The sequence below is a fragment of the Natrix helvetica genome (assembly GCF_964273705.1).
Source record: "Natrix helvetica genome assembly, chromosome: 7".
Classification (NCBI taxonomy): Eukaryota; Metazoa; Chordata; class Lepidosauria; order Squamata; family Natricidae; genus Natrix; species Natrix helvetica.
The window spans coordinates 77,567,135-77,586,378 of record NC_138558.1 but is presented as its reverse complement, the minus strand read 5'-3'; the positions used below and the strand labels follow the sequence as shown (position 1 = coordinate 77,586,378).

Below are 19,244 nucleotides of genomic sequence, written 5' to 3'. Positions count from 1 at the left end.
AGGCATCCAGGAAGGAATAAGCTGACACTGTAAGGGAGAAGGTGGCAGGAAGACCCATGGAGAAGAAGAGGAGGAGGAGGAGGAGGAGGAAGAGGTAGAATGAAGTCTGAGGAACTTGCGGGGTGAAACATCCCATTTTCAGCTTCCTAAGAGTTGATCCCAGATCTCTTAGCTGTTTTTAATACTGAGCTCTGGTGGTACAGTGGTTAGAATGAAGCATTGCAGGCTGACTGCCCACTGGCATCAGTTCGATCCTGACTGGCTCGAGATTGACTCGGCCTTCTGTCCTTCTGAGGTGGGTAAAAGGAGGAGCCAGATTGTTGGGGGGTCAAGAGGCTGACTTTGTAGAACCACTTAGAGAGGGGCTGTAAAAGCACTGTGAAGCAGTGTGGATCCGAAGGATGGAATGGAACCAAACAGAAAGGAGGGTTGGAAGGAGGCAGAGAAAAAAGGGAAGATGGATGAAGGATAAAGAAGGTGAAGAATGAGAAAGCAAAATATCCGTGCAAAGCAAATTCCATCCCTTTCAAGGCCCTGCGTTAGTTCTACAAACTTTTGATTAATTCTGCTTCGGTGCCAGTTTGATGGCACGAAGAACCGAAGGATCAAAACTCTGCTTTTTATAGCCTAACATGAAAATAACGCTTGCTGTTCTTTTTCCTCCGAATTGAATCGCCTGCCCAGGGACGCTGGCGTTTCACGAGAGAATAAATTCTGCCTAATTTCATAGTCCAATATTTATGTGTGTTGAAAATAATAGCATCTCCCTTTATCCTTTGGGGAGGGAATGTGAAGAAACGAGATCTTATTGATGGCTGTTCTAAAAGTAGACTTCGTATTTGCAAACATTCATCACAAGCCCTGATGCCTACAGACTGATCGGAGTGAGAATGATATCAATTATAGAATAGAATAGAATTAATATTGAAATGAAGAGTAGAGTAGAGTAGAGTAGAGAATAGAATTAATATTAAAATGAAGAGTAGAAGACAAGAGAATCCTTTATTGGCCAAGTGTTATGGGACACACAAGGAATTTGTCTTTGGTGCATATACTCTTGGTGTACATAAAGAAAAATAAAATAGAATATATTTCCTCACGAATCATAAGACACTTAGTCTTACAACACTTAGTGATACTCATAGGTTATACTAGGAAACAAATAAAACTATATATATATATATATATATATATATATATATATATATATATTAAAGATGCAAGCCACATGGTTATATCTTTAAAACTGATATTGTTTTATTTGTTTCCTAGTATTATCTGAAGTTTCCAATCCAATATGTCCATTGTGGCTAGGCCAGGATAATTCCGTAGGTCAGAACCTACTCCGTAGGCGTGACTGAATTATAAGGCAAACGACAAGTGAAAGACGCAATGATATAATGGAGGAAGATTATATCACTTGCTATAAGTTAGTTTGGTGACCATCCACAGTTACAACAGGATTGAAAAAAGGGACATGAGCATTTTTCACACTTGCGACCGCTGAAGCATCACGTGATCAAAATTTGGATATTTGACATCATCATCATCATCATCATCATCATCATCATCATTCTGGCCACTGTCTTTCCACTGCAGGATGAAGGCCTCTTCCATCTGTTTCCAACCGAGACGGTCCAGAGCTTTTCTTCAGCAATTCAACCCACCATCATTTCTGATCCATATTGCGTGGGCTACTGGCTTGTATTTATGATGGTTGTAGTGTCCCGGGATCATAGAATCCCCTTTTGTGACTTTCTGACGCAGCAAAATCAATGGGGAGGCTGGATTCACTTAACAACCGTGTTACCAACTTCACAGCTGCAGTGATTCACTTAACAACTGCAGCAAGAGAAATCGTAAAAGGAGACGAAACTCACTTAACAAATGTTTCACGTGGCAACAGAGATGGTAGCAACAGAAACGTTGGTCTCAATTGTGGTCGTAGGTTGAGGACTACCTGAATCCTGTACTGACCTAGGCTTCCTGAGATGGTAAAAATTACACACTTAGTCCCCAAAACCCTCTTTTTATTTCAACGGCTGTGAATTATATTCATTCACAGCCCTTAATGAGTCACAAATAGTTTGTGAACAGTCCGACAGAAGTCTGCCAAAGTCTTTCGGGATAAGGCTGATAAGCACCCACCTTTATCTCCCTTGAAACGCTGCCAAAGACCTAATTGGCCATTAGTTTGCAAGGCCACACAGAGCACAGAGTCAAAACGGAGCTTCAGAGTTTAAACCGACCAGAACGAACAAAGTTGCTTTCTGCAAAGGCTCCTGTGCCTTTGCTCCTCCTTTATGTCTTATGGGAGGGGCCAATCACCTCCAGGCCTTACTCTTGTGTCGCCCCTTTTGTCTTAACTGTTCTTGCTTTTTGGCAGCTCTGTGCATGCGCACACTGGGCACACGCTCCCCCTGTTCCTCTGCCTCGCTGATGTCCAGCTCTGGAGGCTCCAGAGGCAGCACGTAACTCCCAGATGGCCCTGGCCCCCTCTCTGCCTCCAACGCAGAGCCCACGTCGGAGCCTTCCTCGGGCTCCAGGACTGGCCCATCTTCCTCCCCAACCTCCGACTCTGCTCCCAGCTCCGCTGGCCACTGGCAGTCCACCACAAATCCTGAGTTACTTCAAGTCATCAATTCCCAAATGTGGACTAGTTCCATAAAACAAAGCACGCCTGGAGAAAGAATGGCTTTATGGAAACTATCTCCTCTTAATTAATTGACCAAGATCTTTTCCAGGCCTTGGTTGACTGCTCTCCAGGGCAATATAAACACATTAAGCCTTTCTTTGATCTTACACCTTCTTCTTCAGAACCTTTAAATCAATGATCCGTGAAGTTTCTCAGCTTCTCCTTTTTACAGTCCATAAAACTACTTTTACTGCGCCTGACATATTATAGATCAAAGATAGCAAAAGGGCTTAGAATCGTAATAAAAACATTAATGGGGGTGTGTGTGTTATTTTATTATTATTTCCTTCAAAACACAGTTTGCATCCATTCCGAGGTGGAGGGGAGCAATCCCTTCACGTACGTTCAACAAGAAAATAGCATATAAGAAGCAAGAATTCATGGGGGAAATTTCACTCATTGCATTAATGGCGAGGGTTTTCTTTTTAACAATAATACTTTTGTTATTTGGTCAATTTTGTATAACATGCCCTTATTTTAGTTGTTTTAATTTGTGACACGAATAAACAAGCAAACAGCAATACAGCACAATTATACATCTGAATAAAATTTTGCAGAATGCACCAAAGAGAAATTCCCTTGTTGTGTGTCCAATCACGCTTGGCCAATCAAGAATTCTAGACGAGGTCAAAGGCACCTTCGCTTGTGATGCAAAGTTGGAGGGAAAAGCAATTTACTAAAGAAATTTCCCCAATAATGTAAGAACCGTAGAGTATTTTTTTCACCCCATATAATGCTTCTCCCAATATCTTCTTCTGTCTCAGTGTCACGTTTTTACACAACCCATTTTAGGTTAATTACTTGTGATCGGTCTGGTTTCTGTTCCTTATTTTTCAAGTGTTCTGGAGGCATTGATAAAGTCATCAGATGACATGGAGGGGTAGATGGACAATACTTTTAGTGTGTGTGTGTGTGTGTGTGTGTGTGTGTGTGTGAAACTATGGCCCCTTTATGACTTGTGGACTTCAACTCCCAGAATTCCTGAGCCAGCCAAGGGGAATTCTGGGAGCTCCAGAGTTGGGATTCCCAGGGATTCTGGGAATTGAAGTTCTCACAGATCGTAAAGGTTGCCCACTCTTGCTTTAGAGAGAGAGGAGAGGCAAAGGATGCCAAACAAACTAGGCGAGGGTCCCCTGCAGGAAGAAGCAGTGAATACTTTGGAAGATGTTTTAACTGTTGGGAAAACAAATCTGTAATTCTACATCTCAGAAGGCACAAGTCTGGCTTGGCAGTTCTTACCCAAATAAAACCAGATCCTCCCACACGAAAGGGCCTTATAGGAACACATGCCCACCACGCGGGACCTTCCCAGTCAATGGGATAAACTGAATTGGCTTAACGGCCACCAAGATTCATTTAACAACTGCAGTAATTCACTTAACAACCACGGCCACAAAGGTCATAAAATGGGGTGCGAGGCACTTAAACAACAGCCTTCCTTAGCAAGGGAAATTCCAATCCCAACTGTGCAGTGGGGAAATTCAAATTTTTGTTCTGTGGGCGTGGCTTGGTGGGCGTGGCAGAGGGAGGATACTGCAAAATCTCCATTCCCTGGCTTCTTTATCTATGGGGCCTGATATTCCCCGTGTAACAATTTCTTCTGTGTTTTCAAGAACGTGCCTCGCTTTGAAGCCAAGTATAGAAGCGAGACGCAGCAGCAGCGAAATAACATTTTCAGTAACGCCATCCAGTATTTAGGTTCCAACTTGCTAGGCAAGAAAACAACTCATTTCTGACAGTACACAATAATATAAGCCAATAACAAAGCTGAATTCTTAATAAATGATTCCTAGCAGTACATCGCATCAGAAGCAAACAGCAAATATGGGTTTAATCAGCGACAATTATATACTAACATAAGCAATTCATAATAAAAGCAAGTAGCCATTGCAACCCCTGCGGAGGAAGCTTCCCGGAGCCCGCTTCCTCCGTGCAACGATGCTGCTGCTGCTGCGTGCACAAAACACTCCCGCAAAAGGGGATGGGATTGCACACACCGTTTCCCAGGGCTTCTATTCCAGCGCCGTTGAAGAGGAGCGGACTTCACTTCTCAGAATTCCTCCAACGGGTAGGGCGGGCTGAGGAATTCTGGGAGTCGAAGTCCGCTGAGGTTGAAAAATACCGCCGCGGACCTCAAGAGGGCGACGACGTCCCAAGCGCGCGGGACGCGTTTGGGCGACGTTTGGCTCCGCCGCCGCGCCGTAGTTCCTATGGCAACGGCAGGGCCGCCGCGGCCTACCTCGATTTGCGCGACAGGCTTTTCTCCTCGGTTCCCCGCCGGGCTCCCCGCTGCACCCCAGGAGCCCCGACGCGGTATTTCAGGCAGGCCTTTCCGCCCCCACGGCTTTTTTCCCGAAACCCTCGAGGGGGTGGGGGAGGGGGGCAGAGGAAATCCAGGGGAGGCTCGGCTCGGCTGGGATCTCCTGGTGGTCTTCTGTCCATAGACTAAGCCTATATCATTTTTTAAAAGGCCAGAAGGCTAAAATTACTTTGCATTGCCTTCTGCTTCTCCTGGTGGTCCCCTGTCCATAGACCAAGCCTATATCAATTTTTTTTTTAGCCAGAAGGCCACAGTGGCTTTGCATTGCCCTCTGCCTGGGATCTCCTGGTGGCTCCCCATCCTTAAACCAATTGGTCCTCGTTCTTTTTCTCAGCCCCAGGTCTAGAATCACCGGTTGGACCCTATATGTGCCGGCCTGTTTTCTTTCTCCCGGGGACTGAGCTAGCCTTCCCGTTTCCTTCTGCCTGGGATCTCTGGGTGGTCCCCCATCCCGGCCTTAACCGCTGGTCTGATGCTCTTGGCCTGGAGCTGATCCCACTGGAAGTTGCGGGGGGGGGGCTTCCATTCTCCCCCTCTCAGCCCCTCGCCTCTTCCCACCCTCCCTGCAGCCATGAATGAACCGACCCCCCCCCCGTCCTCAACAAAGCCCAGAAGCCTCAGCCGTCCAGTCCCCTTAGCCTCCTCCGCTCTTCCCCCCCCCCATGTTCCTTTGCAGACCCCTGTTTGGTGCAGAGGGATGAGGTCCCCCTCCCCTTAGGACGCCCCCAGGAAGGGATGCATCGGTCCAAGGAAGCCGAAGGCGCCAGAAAAGCAGCAACTGGTACTCGCACTCCTCTTCCTCTTCTTCTCCTCCTCCTCCTCCTCCTCCTCTTCTTCTTCTCTTTTTCTACCTCCTCCTCCTCCTCCTTCTTCTCCTTTTCTTCTTCTTCTTCCTCCTCCTTCTTCTCTCTATCTTTTTCTCTTCTTTTCTTCTTCTTCTTCTTCTTCTTCTTCTTCTTCTTCTTCTTCTCCTTCTCCTCCTCCTCCTCCTCCTCCTCCTCCTCCTCCTCCTCCTCCTCCTCCTCCTCCTCCTCCTTCTTCTCCTTCTCCTTCTTCTCTCTGTCTCTCTCTCCCTCCCTCCCCCCTCTATCTATGTCTCTCTCTCTCTCTTTTTTTTTTTTAAAAAAGAAAACGGGTCCTGAATCCTGACTTTTGCCCCCCTTCCCGGCCATCTTCTTCTTGGTATTCTGCAGGCAGCGCGGGGAAGAGATCGTCTCCAGGCCATGGAACGAGAGAGAAAAGCCAGAGCCAAGAGAGGAAGACCTGCTCGGCTCCTTCGGCATCTCAGACTTCGGCCCTGAAGCCCCGGCCTCGGCCGAGCGACCGACTGAATCCCAAAACCATCGATCCGGTGGGTTCAGGGCTCCTCTTGGCTTCATTTCCTCAAGCAGGTCCAGACTGAGGAATAATTTAGATTTGGAATAGAATAGGAATGGGAATAGGAATAAGAGTAGGAGTAGGGTAGGATAGGAATAGGAATAGAATAGGAATAGAATATGGAAAGAACAGAACAGGATAGAACAGAATTCTTTATTGGCCAAGTGTGATTGGACACACAAGGAATTTGTCTTTGGTGCAGATGCTTTCAGGGTACATAAAAAGAAAAGATACATTCGTCAAGAATCATAAGGTGCAACACTTAATGATAGTCAGAGGGTACAAATAAGCAACCAGGAAACAATATCAATATAAATCGTAAGGATACAAGCAACAAAGTTCCAGCCCTGCAGTCATAAGTGGGAGGAGATGGGGGATAGGAACAATGATGAGAAGACTAATAGTAGTGCAGCCTTAGTAAATAGTTTGACAGTGTTGAGGGAATTAGTTGTTAAGCAGAGTGAATTGCAACCCTTGCAACAAGTCTCGTTGCAAGGGTTTCAATTATTCATTGCCCTTACCCCAGGCTCTCCCAGTTGTTTTCCTGGTGTCGTGTCCTGAATAATAAACTCAGCGGTTTCGGTGGCCTAGAGGTGGAGCTCTCGCCTCACCATCAGGATCCTGTGAGTTCGATCCTAGGCAGTGGTGGGATTCAAATGATTGAACCACCTCTTCTCTGCCCTGATGGTTTCTCCCAACCACCGGTTCACCAAACTGCTCAGAAAGTGAACAACCAGTTCTCCCGAAGTGGTGCGAACCCACTGAATCCCACCACTGATCCTAGGTAGAGGCAGATATTTCTCTCTCTGGGCTCACAGAGAATATATACCTGCTGAACGAAACTCCGCATTGGCGACAGGGAAGGGAATCCGGCCATGAAAACAATCTGCTAGCTCCATTCAGTTGCCCAGATTCCACCCTGCAAAGGATTATGGGATCATTAAAAGATGATGATGATGATGTGTCCTGAATAATAGACAGTGAAATCCTCAGACTGGAAAAAGCCACTGATTCGGACACGACCGAATGGATAATGTCATCATCATCATCATCTCAAATTGCCTAGGCTACCTGCCTCCAGGAAACTGCCTTGCTTCTCTCATTTGCTCACCTGAATTTGGGACGGTCCCTTCTAAGTCCTGCTTCACTTCCAGTCCTAATGACAAGATGGGGCGTCTTCCGCTGAAATTGACCGTATTTCAGGGTTAGAAATAGCACCCAAAAGTACATCAGAGTCCAAGGCAAAGGATTCCTCAAAGTTCCAATTTATTAAAAAGAGCCATGTTGGCCCATCTGGGGAAACCCGAATCTGAAAGCTTCCCGGTTTCTCCCACCCAGTTGGAAGTTCAAGATCTTGCCCCCCCACACACACACACACACGTCCATCCCATGGTCCAATCATCCACTGCCATGCTGGCAGCTTCTACCCATCCAGTTCCGGTCAGGTGCAGAGACAAAGGATGACCTTGGCTTTCTAGAAAGAATGTTGTTATGGCTACATAGCATCTAGTTCCGTGCAATCCCCCCCTCCCGTTTTCCCACCATAGAAAAGGCATAGTAGAATAATAGGAAGTGTGGCAGGCCTGAGATCCAAAAGGAAAGATGGCTGCAGGCCTTGACACCACAAGGACAAGGACAACAGCAAACTTTTATTCTGACATCAGATCTGAGAATTGGAGCAGCCCAGCCTTTTCCCCTGCTGTTCTGGAAGCCGCTTTGGCGCTTTGCTTGATCCCTGTTAATTCCTTTCAAAAGCTTTTAGAGCATCTCTGCTCCTTGGGCTTAGTTGCCTGTTTTGCAACTTGCAGGGATTCTCACATCACTTCATGGTGGCGTCTTTCTCAGCCCTGGGAAGAGTGAGATTTATCCCATCCCAAAGCAGATATTAGAATGAGAGAATGTGATTAGTTTTTCCTCCAGTGGAACCCAACAACGACAGCTAAGTGCACTTTGAAAAGGAACTTTTTCCAAACTGACCCGGATTGAGAGCGATTAAACATCATCATGTTTTTATCAATCTCCAGACCTTTTGAATATATCCAAATAAAGGCTCCAAGAGACAGAAAACCCCTTACTTCACGTGCGCAGGATTTTTAGAAGTACAATATGGGAAGCTGAGAGATTTAATGAATCCCTTTGTATTATTAGTTCTTTTGAGCTGAAAGATTCCCAGTATGTTGAGTTTGTTGTATCCCCCCCCCCTCTTTCTCTTAATAGTCCATGGATTCTTTTTCAGTCTCTTCCTTTATCTTGCTTTCAAAACTAATGTGCCTATATTTATATATTTTTAAAAATATGTAAATATATATTTCATTTATACAGTGTATGCCCATTTGCTGCCCTTTCGTTTTTTTAATAATCTCAGTTTGATAAGGAGCGATGCTTAGCCCACCATTTCGTTCTAAAACTCTGGAGAAGGTTTTGCATGAAACCATCCAACTCTGGAACGAGGGGTTGACCGCTGACTCCTGTTCCTTCCTCTAAGCAGTCTTAGCAAAACACTAACTCTGGTTTGGATCATATATATTAATATTAGCAAGATATATATTATCTTGTGAATGTAAACTCAACTGATAAAGGTTTGCCTCTTCTCGTTCCTTTCCTCTTTCACGTCAAGAAGAATCGCATAATCTTTTGTCGGCTGAAAGTGCTTTGGCCTCTGCATTCTTTCTGGTTTTAATCTTCATTCTGAATATATGTTTGTGTTTTTATAATAATATATCCTCAAGTATTGAGGATATATTATTATATATCAAGTAACATATCTCCTGTAAAATTTAAGCAACTTCAAGTGCCGTTGGAAGGATTTAAATTCAGTAGGATTTAGAATAGCTGTGTCTTCCTGGGGTATATCTGTGTTAGAATAATAATATACTGACCCATTTTATTTCTTTTTGTCCTAGTTCAATATTCAGTCAAGAGTACCTTCCGCCTTCGCAGCCATTTACTCTAAAGGTGGCATCCCTTGCAGGTAATATCTGGGACCTGGTGAGCAAATTCAATTTACGGAAGCACTGAATGTTGGATCAAGTCAGCGTTGCTTCATTCACACATTAGCGTTTTAAAGTGCTCTCCACTTTCTAGGAATGCACCCTTTCCTTTACTTACCTGGGAATAAGATGGGCTTTGAATTGTACTAGGTGTAGATTAAAAGAGCAACCCTCCAAAGATGATATGACTAAGAAAAGTTAATTTTAACTTGTTTCTGGGAATGCATATTGCTGAAACATTTTTTCAGAAATAAAACATTTTTTAAAAAAAAAAACTTTTTTTGGCTCGCGTCTGAATTAAAATGCTGCTGTATTCACATTATTTCTTGTGGCTGCTTCAGAATGGTGCACATTTTAAAGTAGTTGTTACACTTTTGCCTCCCTCCATAAAGCTCACATATTGCCCTTATGATTCTCCCCTTCAAACTTGAAAATATCAATTTTGGCCCTTGTAGAAACATTACTTAATTTCTTATTTCTGTTTGGACTGATTAAACTTACCGAAAAGGGAAATTACCTTTCCTGCTGGTATGAAAAGAAAGAGGCATATGCATCTCCAATGCCATTCACCAAATAGTGAGCATATTCTTGTTGGATTATACTGTGAGTTTTCATCTTAAAATGTTTGCATTTAATGCAATGCTAGGAATGTGATAGTTCTGTTTTTTCCTTGATTGATAGTGGAGGGAGATTATATGTTTTTTTTAAAAAAAAATACCATACTCAATAAAGAAAAAAAATAATTCTTCTATATGTGAAGTTGCAAGATCTGAAGCTGGTAAGGTAGAAATCAATTGGTGGACCAGACTGAACGGTTATGTAAATACATAACAAATGTTTACAACTCTTAGAACCGGAAAACAATTAGAAGTTGATTTGTTACCACTCCCACCCCTCAAAAGTGGGGATTTCTGCTTTCTGCAATTGGTAGGCCTTTATGGATTTAAGAGTGTCTTCTTAAACCCTCAATCCATCCAGGCTGAGTCCATGAAACGTTGAGCTAAATATTTGAAAGTGGAGTCGAGTTGGTGAGAACTCCAGAAAAGTCCAAGATTTTGACAGGAGCCTCTTTAGTGTGCAATACACTGATTTCTAACATCTTGACAGGCATTTAAGACCATCCTTTTTCAATATTCCTCGGGATGTTAATGATGTTGGTTGAGAGCCCAAGAAACAGGATATATTTGTATGATTTTGCTAAAATAAAATGTACTAGTTTTGTAAAAGGTATTTTATAAATTTGACATTAAATGAAAAACACAGGAAACACACTGTCTCTCTCCTCTCTATGTCTGTCTCTGTCTCTCTCTCTCCTCTCTCTGTCTGTCTGTCTCTTTCTCTCTCTGTCTCTCTCTCCTCTCTCTGTCCCTCTGTGTGTGTGTGTGTGTCCTCTCTCTCTCTCTCTCTCTCTCTCTCTCTCTCTCTCTCTCTCCCTCCCTCCCTCCCTCCCTCTCTCTCTCTCTCTCTCTCTCTCTCTCTGCTTTTGTGTTGGTCTTGGCAGATGCCTGGACAAATCCCTGTTATTTATATTTCCAACGCTTTATTTTATTTTAGATTAGTCCATGGCTCCATAAGGCACACGTTGCAATGGGAGAGTCATCCTGCCACACTTCCGTTTGACCCTCTCCTGATTAATTTAGCAGAGGTAAATCACTTTGGGGGATATCCATTTTTTAAGTTTGAAAGACAATTTTCTTCTTGACTCTGTTCAAAGGACAAAGGGGAAGCTGGGATTTTCTTAAAAGTAATGTATTACAACCCTCCTTTTAAAAAAAAGCCCACAAAAATGAAAGTTATAATTTTATGGAGAAGACTGGAAGCCCAGGGACAGTTTTGTCACCGGGCTTCCCCAGACTTTGAATCTGTTGTCTAAGCCAGTGTTTCTCAGTCTCAGTGACCTTATTAAGATGTGTGCAGCGGCTGGGGAGTTTGAAGAATTGAAGCCGGTTATTTTAAATTTTGGGGTATTTTAATTTGGTTTTAACCACTAATTAATTTTTGCACTATTGTACAGACTTGTGTTTAATTTGTTTTTATGGGGTTTTGTAATTGTTGTATATAATGTTTTTTATTCTGTCTGTACACCGCCCCGAGCCCCCTTGGGGAGAGGGAGCGGTTGAGAAATCCAATAAATGAAATGAATGAAGTTCACCCAGCTTAACTTTTCTGAATTTAGGAAACCTCAGCATTGGTCTGAATTGCTTCCTTTAGAAAATGAAAGCATTGTATCCCAACACATTTACATGTGGTTTTTTTTTTTTTTTGCAAAATTCATGCAAAGACATTCCAGGCACAACATTGCAAGTTGTGAATCGTTTATGACCTAATATAGAAAAGTAATTTACACCGCAATTGTTTATGGCTTTAGGTCAGGAAGTTTGCAAATGAAACAGTTGGGCAACTTACTTGCCCTCTCCCTCTACTACGTCCATATTATATGTAATTTACTTCTCCACACTTCTGGATTGTGGATCCCCCCCCTCCCCCCGCCCTCTTCTTAGGGTTACGGTTAATTTTGAACTTATCAGACCGATGTGTTTTTTGGAGTATAAGACACACCTTTTCCCCCCCATGCAAAAATGGACGTGCAGAGGGTTTGGGAGGCCTGGAAAGTGGGCTGTTTTTTGTTCATTTTTGCCCCCCTCCCCCCTTGCCCCCAGGAGCACTTTGCAGGCCTGTCATACTCTCTGCATGCCCCGTTTCCACAAAAAATGAAGCGTTCAGAGCGTTTGGGAGGTCTGCAGAGTGCAAAAACCTTTTTAAAAAAATTACCTCTTCAAAATCTTGGTGCTTCTTATACTCTGAAAAATACGGTATTCTGACTTTGCAAAAAGACCCCCTGCTCAGAACTGCCCATTACCTTCACAGCTCTGAGGTCCCTTGGTTAGGACTGGAGCTGTTAAGTTTTTACCAGTCCCATGAATCTATGAATCGAATTGGAGGTGAAATCTTAAATAGCAATTATTTCAGAACAATTACTGGGTGCTTTTGTTCTCAGAGCAATACTTATCCAGGCAGGCAACCAGCACCCATTGCAGTACTTTCTGAACAAGGTATTTGAAATGTCTGAAAAAGAGAGTCAGAAATTCAATCAGTGAGAATAGGCAGAGTTTTTTTCTTTTCTTTTCAAGCAAAAACTACCTGGCTACTTTGAACACCGCAGTGCCAGATAGAGCCAGAAGGGGGCAGACGTACATTTGAGATGGAAGAAATCTCTGAATTCTTCCCATAGAGGTTGTTGGTTAGGGATTTCAGAGGCGAAGGGAGCTGTGCATTGACACTGTGTGGTGTGTGACTCCGGCAGGGGCTAAAAGAGACGAGGCACCCGTACAGCTTCATCTCCCAGGAGGGCTTCAAGCAGATGCTCTCGGTGGAAGGCGCTGCTCAGAAAACTCTCCCGTTGCTTCCTCGGCTTGTTCCAGTGTTAAAAGGCGCTTTGGTAGGTCTCTCTCGGACACAGTCACAGGCCACGCTGGCTTTTTTCTACTTCCTGGTTTCCTGCATCTCCTTCCCCCACCCCCCCAAAATGCAGGTCTAAAAATAGAATAGAATAGGAATAGGAATAGAATAGAAATTAGAATAGAATAAATATTGGAATGAGGAATAGAATAGAACAGAAAATGGAATGGAATAGAATAGAATATACAATAGAATAGAATAGAATTCAGAATTAGAAAGGAGTGGAATAGAGTGAAATAGAATAGAATAGAATTCTTTATTGGCCAAGTGTGATTGGCCACACAAGGAATTTGTCTTTGGTGCAGATGCTCTCAGTGTACATAAAAAGACAAGAAACATTTGTCCAGAATCATAAGATGCAACACTTAATGATAGTCATAGGGTACACATAAGCAATCAGGAAACAATCAATATCAATTGTAAGGATACAAGCAGCAAAGTTACAGTCCTGCAGTCATAAGTGGGAAGAGATAGATACTAGGAACGATGAGAAGACTAATAGTGCAGACTTAGTGAATACTTTGACCGTATTGTGGGAAACAGTTGTTTAGCAGAGTGAGGGCGTTCGGGAAAAAACTTCCCCTGTGTCTAGTTGTCTTGGTGTGCAGTGCTCTATAGGGTCGTTTTGAGGGTAGGAGTTGGAACAATTTATGTCCAGGATGTGAGGGCTCTGTAGATACTTTCACAGCCCTCTTTTTGACTCCTGCAGTATGCAGGTCCTCAGTGGAAAGCAGGCTGGCAGTAATGTTTTTTTCTGAACATGGGGAAGAGGGAGGGGGTCTCCTTCGCTTGGCCTTGAGGGGCCCAGAATGCCGAAAGAGGCGGACATGTTTTATGTTTTGAGTTTTATCTCTCTAGATGTCGTTGTGGCACTTTCTCAGATGTTTTCCAGCAATGTTGATGCAATGGAATCTGTTGACAGGGTTCCAAATGGCACCCAAAAGTAAATCAGAGTCCGAGGCAAAGCATTCCTCAAAGTTCCAATTGATGAAGAGAGCCACGTTGGCACATCTGGGGAAAGTCGAATCCGAAAGGTTCTCCCCACCCAGTTGAAAGTTCAAGATCTTGCCTCCACACACACACACCAATCCATCCCATGGTCCAATCTCCCACTGCCACGCTGGCAATTCCACCCATCCAGTTCTGGTCAGGTGCAGAGGTGCAGAGACCAAGGATGACCTTGGCTTTCTGGAAAGGAATTTTGTTATGGCTACATCGCATCTAACTCCGTATAATCCCCCCCTCCCATTTTCCCACCATAGAAAAGGCATAGTAGAATAATAGGAAGTGTGGCCGGCCAAAGGCCCAAAAGGAAAGGTGGCTTGCAGGATTGACACAGGTATCCCATTGCTGTTTTTGGCTTCCTGCCTCCTGCTTACCTTCTGAGCGAAGTTACCCAGGGGAAGAGGGAGGCCTGCAGGGAACTCTCTGCTTGGGAGTTTTCCAAAGACTTTATTAAACAGCAGATGGGATGGAGGAGGATTTTTCCTAAGTCCTTTCAGGTTGGGTTACAGCAAGTTTTATTTGTGACAACTTCGTTAAGAAGTCCATCTAGGAATTATGGCCCCTCTAACACCCCAGAGTTTACTACCCCTTATCGACCCTGTTTCCCTGAAAATAAGACTTCCCCGGGTAATAGGCCCAGCCGGGCTTTTGAGCCATGCACTAAAATAAGCCCTCCACCGAAAATAAGCCTCCCCCCCAAAAAAATATTGCAAGACAGCAGCAGCCATGAGGTGACCGGGCTCGCCGCCTCCTGCACCTCAAAAATAATGAGACCTTCCCGAAAATAAGGCCAGGCGCTTATTTCGGGGGTCAAAAGAGAATAAGACCCTGTTTTCTTTGGGGGGGAAACACGGTACTAGCATTGCAGGCTTCTTCCTGGGAAGGAAATGTTTACCTTGAAGTATGTCTCTTTTAAACAACTGTTATTGCAGTTTTCTCCCCCAAAATGCAGCTCTTTTTCCAAATACCCTGTTAGTTATTCTCTTCATATTACATGTTGGTCCTTGATGTACGCCCACAGTTGAGGCCAAAGTCTCTGTTGTTAAGTGAGACATTTGTTAAGGGAGTTTTGCCCCAGTTTGCCACCTTTCTTGACACAGTGTGTACGTATGTATGTATGTATCAGTGGTGGGGTTCAAATTTTTTTACTGCTGGTTCTGTGGGCGTGGCTTGGTGGGCGTGGCATGGCTTGGTGGGCGGGGCATGGCAGGGGAAGGGTACTGCAAAATCCCCATTTCCTCCCGATCAGCTGGGACTCAGGAGGCAGAGAAGAGATGGGGACGGGGTAAGTCAGAGATGGCATTTAGCGGTTCAGCCATTGCAATATTTTAATAGGACTTCACCAAGAGGATCGTCCCATTAGCAGGATTCAGCGAATGCATTTTCCCATTGCCTTAAAACATTGCAATTTTGTTCTGGACCTTCTTTTCTCTGATCTCACCAAATTATTATTATTATTAAAGGTTTTTTTTAGTCTCATACACACATTTACAAGCATACATTCTCTTAGTTGTTGTTCTTATCACATTTTAACACTTTTAAACATTGGTTTTTCCCTATAAAAAATTAAAATGTATGATGGGGATTGCTTTGCCGACTATCCCATACAACTATTTTGTTTTCCTTTTTTTCCCCCTCCCTTCTCTCCTCTCCTTTCCCTTTCCTTCTTCCCCTTCCACTCCCCTACTCCTCTCTGCCTCTTCCCCTCCCTTCCCTCTCTCCTCCTCTTCCTATCTCCCCCTCCTTCCCTCTTTCTCCTTTCCTGCTTTTCCTCTCCTTCCCTCTCTTCTCCCCCACCGGAGTATTATTATTATTATGGTTATTATTTCCGAGCTGCTTGTACAGCTCAGCCCTAGCCAGGGACTCTTAAAGCCAAGTGAATATATGTGCTTCTTCCCTTTCCTCTCCTTCCCCAAAGGCCCACTCAGACGATGACGTCTTCAGGAGAGGCCTGGCTGCCTTGGTGCAGCTGAGTGCCGTGGTTGGCTTTTGGCTGAACGGTCACCTGAAGCACCTGCTTTCTAGCGTGAGTATGACCAGGCTTGGATCCCAGCTCGCCAGAACTCCTGCTTATAACCTGGTTCTCCCTTTCCCCCCCCCCCCCCGGCTGTGGCGAGGGAGGGTCTGTGTGGTAAAAGCCGTCCCACTCTGTGGCTCTTTGGCCCTGTAAATGGGCGGCATACTAAAGATGAGAATTCCTTTGGGAAGTGGGATGAGAAGGGGCCGGGTTTGCTCCTCCCCCTCAGCCCTAGCGCCATTGCCTTGGCCTTAGCGTGGTCATGCAAGCCCTCGGATTTCAAACCATGGTTTATCGCTTGCTATAACATAAGGCAGTGGTGGCGAACCTTTTTGTAAAGGTGTGCCAAAATCATCTGTGTGCAATAACGCACGCGCGCTTACCCACACCCACAATGCAATGCACCCCGCCCACCTGCACATGTGCGCGTAACGCCTCCCCCACATGGAGAGGAGTTTTCACCCTCCCCAAGCTCCGGAGGCTTTTCTGAATCCTGGGGAGGGTGAAACCCCCCCCCTAGCCCCCCCGGAAGGCTGGAAATCAGCTGCCTGGCACATGCAGGCACACTGGAGCTTACAGCTGGCATGCAGCAGATATGGCCGCGGGTGCCACCTGTGGCATGCACGCCATCCAAAGCACCCGAAGGCAGGAGAACCCTGGAACAAATATTCCTGATTTGTTCCATTCCGTGGTTCTGCTGCTACGGATGCAGCTGTGCCTGCTTGCTGAGGCCTTTTGCTAAGCGAACCTTTCAGGCCCCCTTAAGATCTCTCTCTCCTGTTGGCCTCTCTTCCTTTTGGCCCCCAGCTTTCCAAGAGGCAGATGAGCAAGAAGTTCAAAGAACAAACCATGGAGGCTTTGCAGAAACTGGAGCAACATGGAGGAAAAGTAAGGACCGTCTCTTGATCTCAATTGATTTTACCTGCATTGTCTGGTTGGGTTTTGTCTGAAGCCGGTACTGTAGCATCGGTTCTGACCCAGGCTTCTTCCCGAGAGCAGGAAGGAAACTCCTGGTCCCGACAAAAAAAAATCCCTTTTATTGATTGGCTGTGAATTCTGCTCATTCCCATCCAGCAAAGTCTTTCGAGGGAGGATTTACAGTCACGGACCTTCTCTGGCTTGGAGAGCTGCCAGGCCGATCTCTGCAAAACTTGGCAGGGAGCCTCGGAGAGTCACCAACCAATCTTCGCCCACAGTCGCAGGGCTGCTTCATCCCCTCCCCCCGCCCCCATCTTCCCCTCCCCTCCCAATCCAAGGCCTTTTGGCCTCTTGCAGCCCCTGACACCCCGGCTGAGGTTTCCCATCTTGTTTCTGCTGTTGCTGACCAAGCATAAACGGACATGCCCTTCACAGAGTAGCTACCCCCCCCCCATTTGTGCATCCCCTCCCATCCTTCAGCAGCCCTTCCAGGCCTCGCCACACTCACCCTTTGCCTCCCCAGCCTCTCACAAACACACACTCACACACCCTTCCCCATCCGACAGCAGCCACCAAATGCCACTACGCTCTGCCATGCCCCCGCCACTCATGCGCTCCCTCCCTCCCCCGCCGGCCTCCTTGCAAACTCCCTGCAACGTGCAACTTCCCGCCAGCTTCCCCATTGGGTGTTGGAGGCTGGCAGGCCGGTGCAAGGAGCTGCTTGCTGAATGATGCACGAGCCTCGCTTAATAACGGCAGTGGGGAGGGCTGGGGTTGCCGCTGCCAAGATCACATGACAACGGCACCCTTAGCCACAGAAATTCCAGTCCCAATTGCCGACATTGCCCGGGGACTCCCTGCATGTGGTGTAAGATGGGTGGTTTATTCTTACGTCATACTTCTAAACTGATAGCTGGAGTAGTTTTCCTTAAAACTGGGACTCCTTCTAGATCAGGGGTGTCCAAACTTGGGAACTGGCTGGGGAATTCTGGGAGTTGAAGTCCACAAGTCTTAAAGTTCCCAAGTTTGGACACCCCTGGTCTAGATGTTCCCAGTAGACGTCCCACAACAGACTGGTGTGGGACGTCCAAGACCATTTCAAAGTAGAAATGATTTGTTTTCAGGGCGAAGAGGGAATTTGGCTGCCCGTAAACTGACTTCAAATCAAGCCTATTTTTTTTTTTCATTCCTATTTCTTGAACAGGAAAGCTTGACGATTATAAAAGCAAAGATTCCAACGTATTCTTCCATTTCTTCCTGAAGAACGCGATGAAGAGGCTTCCCTTGCAAACTGTACTGGTGTTACTTCTTTTTCCTAGAAGTGTATTATTGCTCTGTCATCTTTCGGGGGAAAGAAGTGATTAATATTTAAAATTAAGACGGGTGTCAAGAGCAAAAGTGTGCTGGATGCTTAATTATGAAAAAGGAATGGCACCGTCTTCCTTTCAGTCCCCTTTCTGGGGAATAAATGGGTTTGCTGGTTTGTTAAAATTATTTTGAAACATTAATTTATGTTTTTTTTAAAATTGTGTACCCTTTACTTGCTAAAACCGAAGTGCATCTTGATTTTTAATAAATTTAGATGCTGCTACATGAGGGGACCAAAGACCTTTTCCATCACTGGTTAAGTTTCCTCTCTTAAAAGGACCCGAAATCGCTAAAACTGGAAGGGATTGTTTCTCAGTTAATATATTTGTTGATAGAGATCGTTTCATTTTTGATAGTTTTCTTAAAGAGCCCACTGTCTTGTAGGTTCTAGATTGGAAAATGTACTTAGTTTGGTTTTTTTCCCCAGTGTCAATATGCTGAGAATGTTTTTATGTCTCCATCAAACACCAAGGTTTTCATGAGTATTGAATAAAAATGGTTAACTGCACCACGATCCCCAAGTATTAAGTTTTGTATAACAAATACACAGGTATTTTGGCTAAAAAAAAACAGCCCCATGCCTTCCGTGTCTTCCATTTTTATTACAAAAGGTGCACACATTTAATTCTCATGGATGTTCTACAACAAAGTTTAGGTGTACAGGCATTGTACTACTCGTGTTCCTACAGTGGCAGTCGTAAGAGTAGCGTGACTCTCTAAGCCACCTTGCATCCGATTGGATGCCATTTTTAAAAGTAGAAAGAAAGAAAAAAACTACAACAGTTTGCAGCATTTTTGTACATCTATAAGCGTTCTTGAACTTCAGTGCAAAATGTCACGATTAATGCTGGCATATGTCTTCTATCAGTACTTTATAAGCATCTAGACAGACAGTAATTTAATATTATTTTGACTATCATGAGAAGTGGGATTTTGTTGTTGTTGGCTTCAGTCCGTTCTGTCTCTCCCTTAATAGTCTTTTTTTTAAAAGGAAAAAAAAGAAGTGGGGGGACGCCAATTTCTACCTTTCTCAACTTCGATATTGTGCACTTTTTTTCCCCCCGTGGTCACTTTTAAAGGCTGTGGCAAGTTTAC

The 19,244-nt window shown here is 44.8% G+C and overlaps 1 protein-coding gene across 3 annotated transcripts; it reads left to right on the top strand.

Annotated features, from left to right (window-relative positions):
• Window positions 1–4,877: 4,877 nt before the first annotated feature.
• PACRGL (parkin coregulated like) lies at window positions 4,878–18,668 on the top strand. Of its 3 annotated transcripts, none has more exons than XM_081959023.1 (9): window positions 4,878–5,017; window positions 5,692–5,796; window positions 6,209–6,366; window positions 9,296–9,363; window positions 10,937–11,027; window positions 12,687–12,821; window positions 15,765–15,872; window positions 16,671–16,751; window positions 17,986–18,667. In XM_081959023.1, the coding sequence occupies exons 1-9, from the start codon at window positions 4,906–4,908 to the stop codon at window positions 18,040–18,042; spliced, it is 915 nt and encodes a 304-aa protein (XP_081815149.1). In that variant the 5' UTR covers window positions 4,878–4,905; the 3' UTR covers window positions 18,043–18,667. The 3 variants fall into 3 exon arrangements, with proteins under 3 accessions (XP_081815149.1, XP_081815150.1, XP_081815151.1); XM_081959024.1 differs by having other exon boundaries at window positions 4,878–5,008; window positions 17,986–18,666; XM_081959025.1 differs by lacking the exon at window positions 12,687–12,821 and having other exon boundaries at window positions 17,986–18,668.
• Window positions 18,669–19,244: the final 576 nt, after the last annotated feature.

Coding starts and splice junctions, on each gene's coding strand:
- PACRGL (XM_081959023.1), top strand. CDS start 4,906: ATGGCAACGGCAGGGCCGCCGCGGCCTACCTCGATTTGCGCGACAGGC. Junction 6,367..9,295: donor ATCCCAAAACCATCGATCCG/GTGGGTTCAGGG, acceptor TTTTTGTCCTAG/TTCAATATTCAGTCAAGAGT. Junction 16,752..17,985: donor TGGAGCAACATGGAGGAAAA/GTAAGGACCGTC, acceptor TTTCTTGAACAG/GAAAGCTTGACGATTATAAA.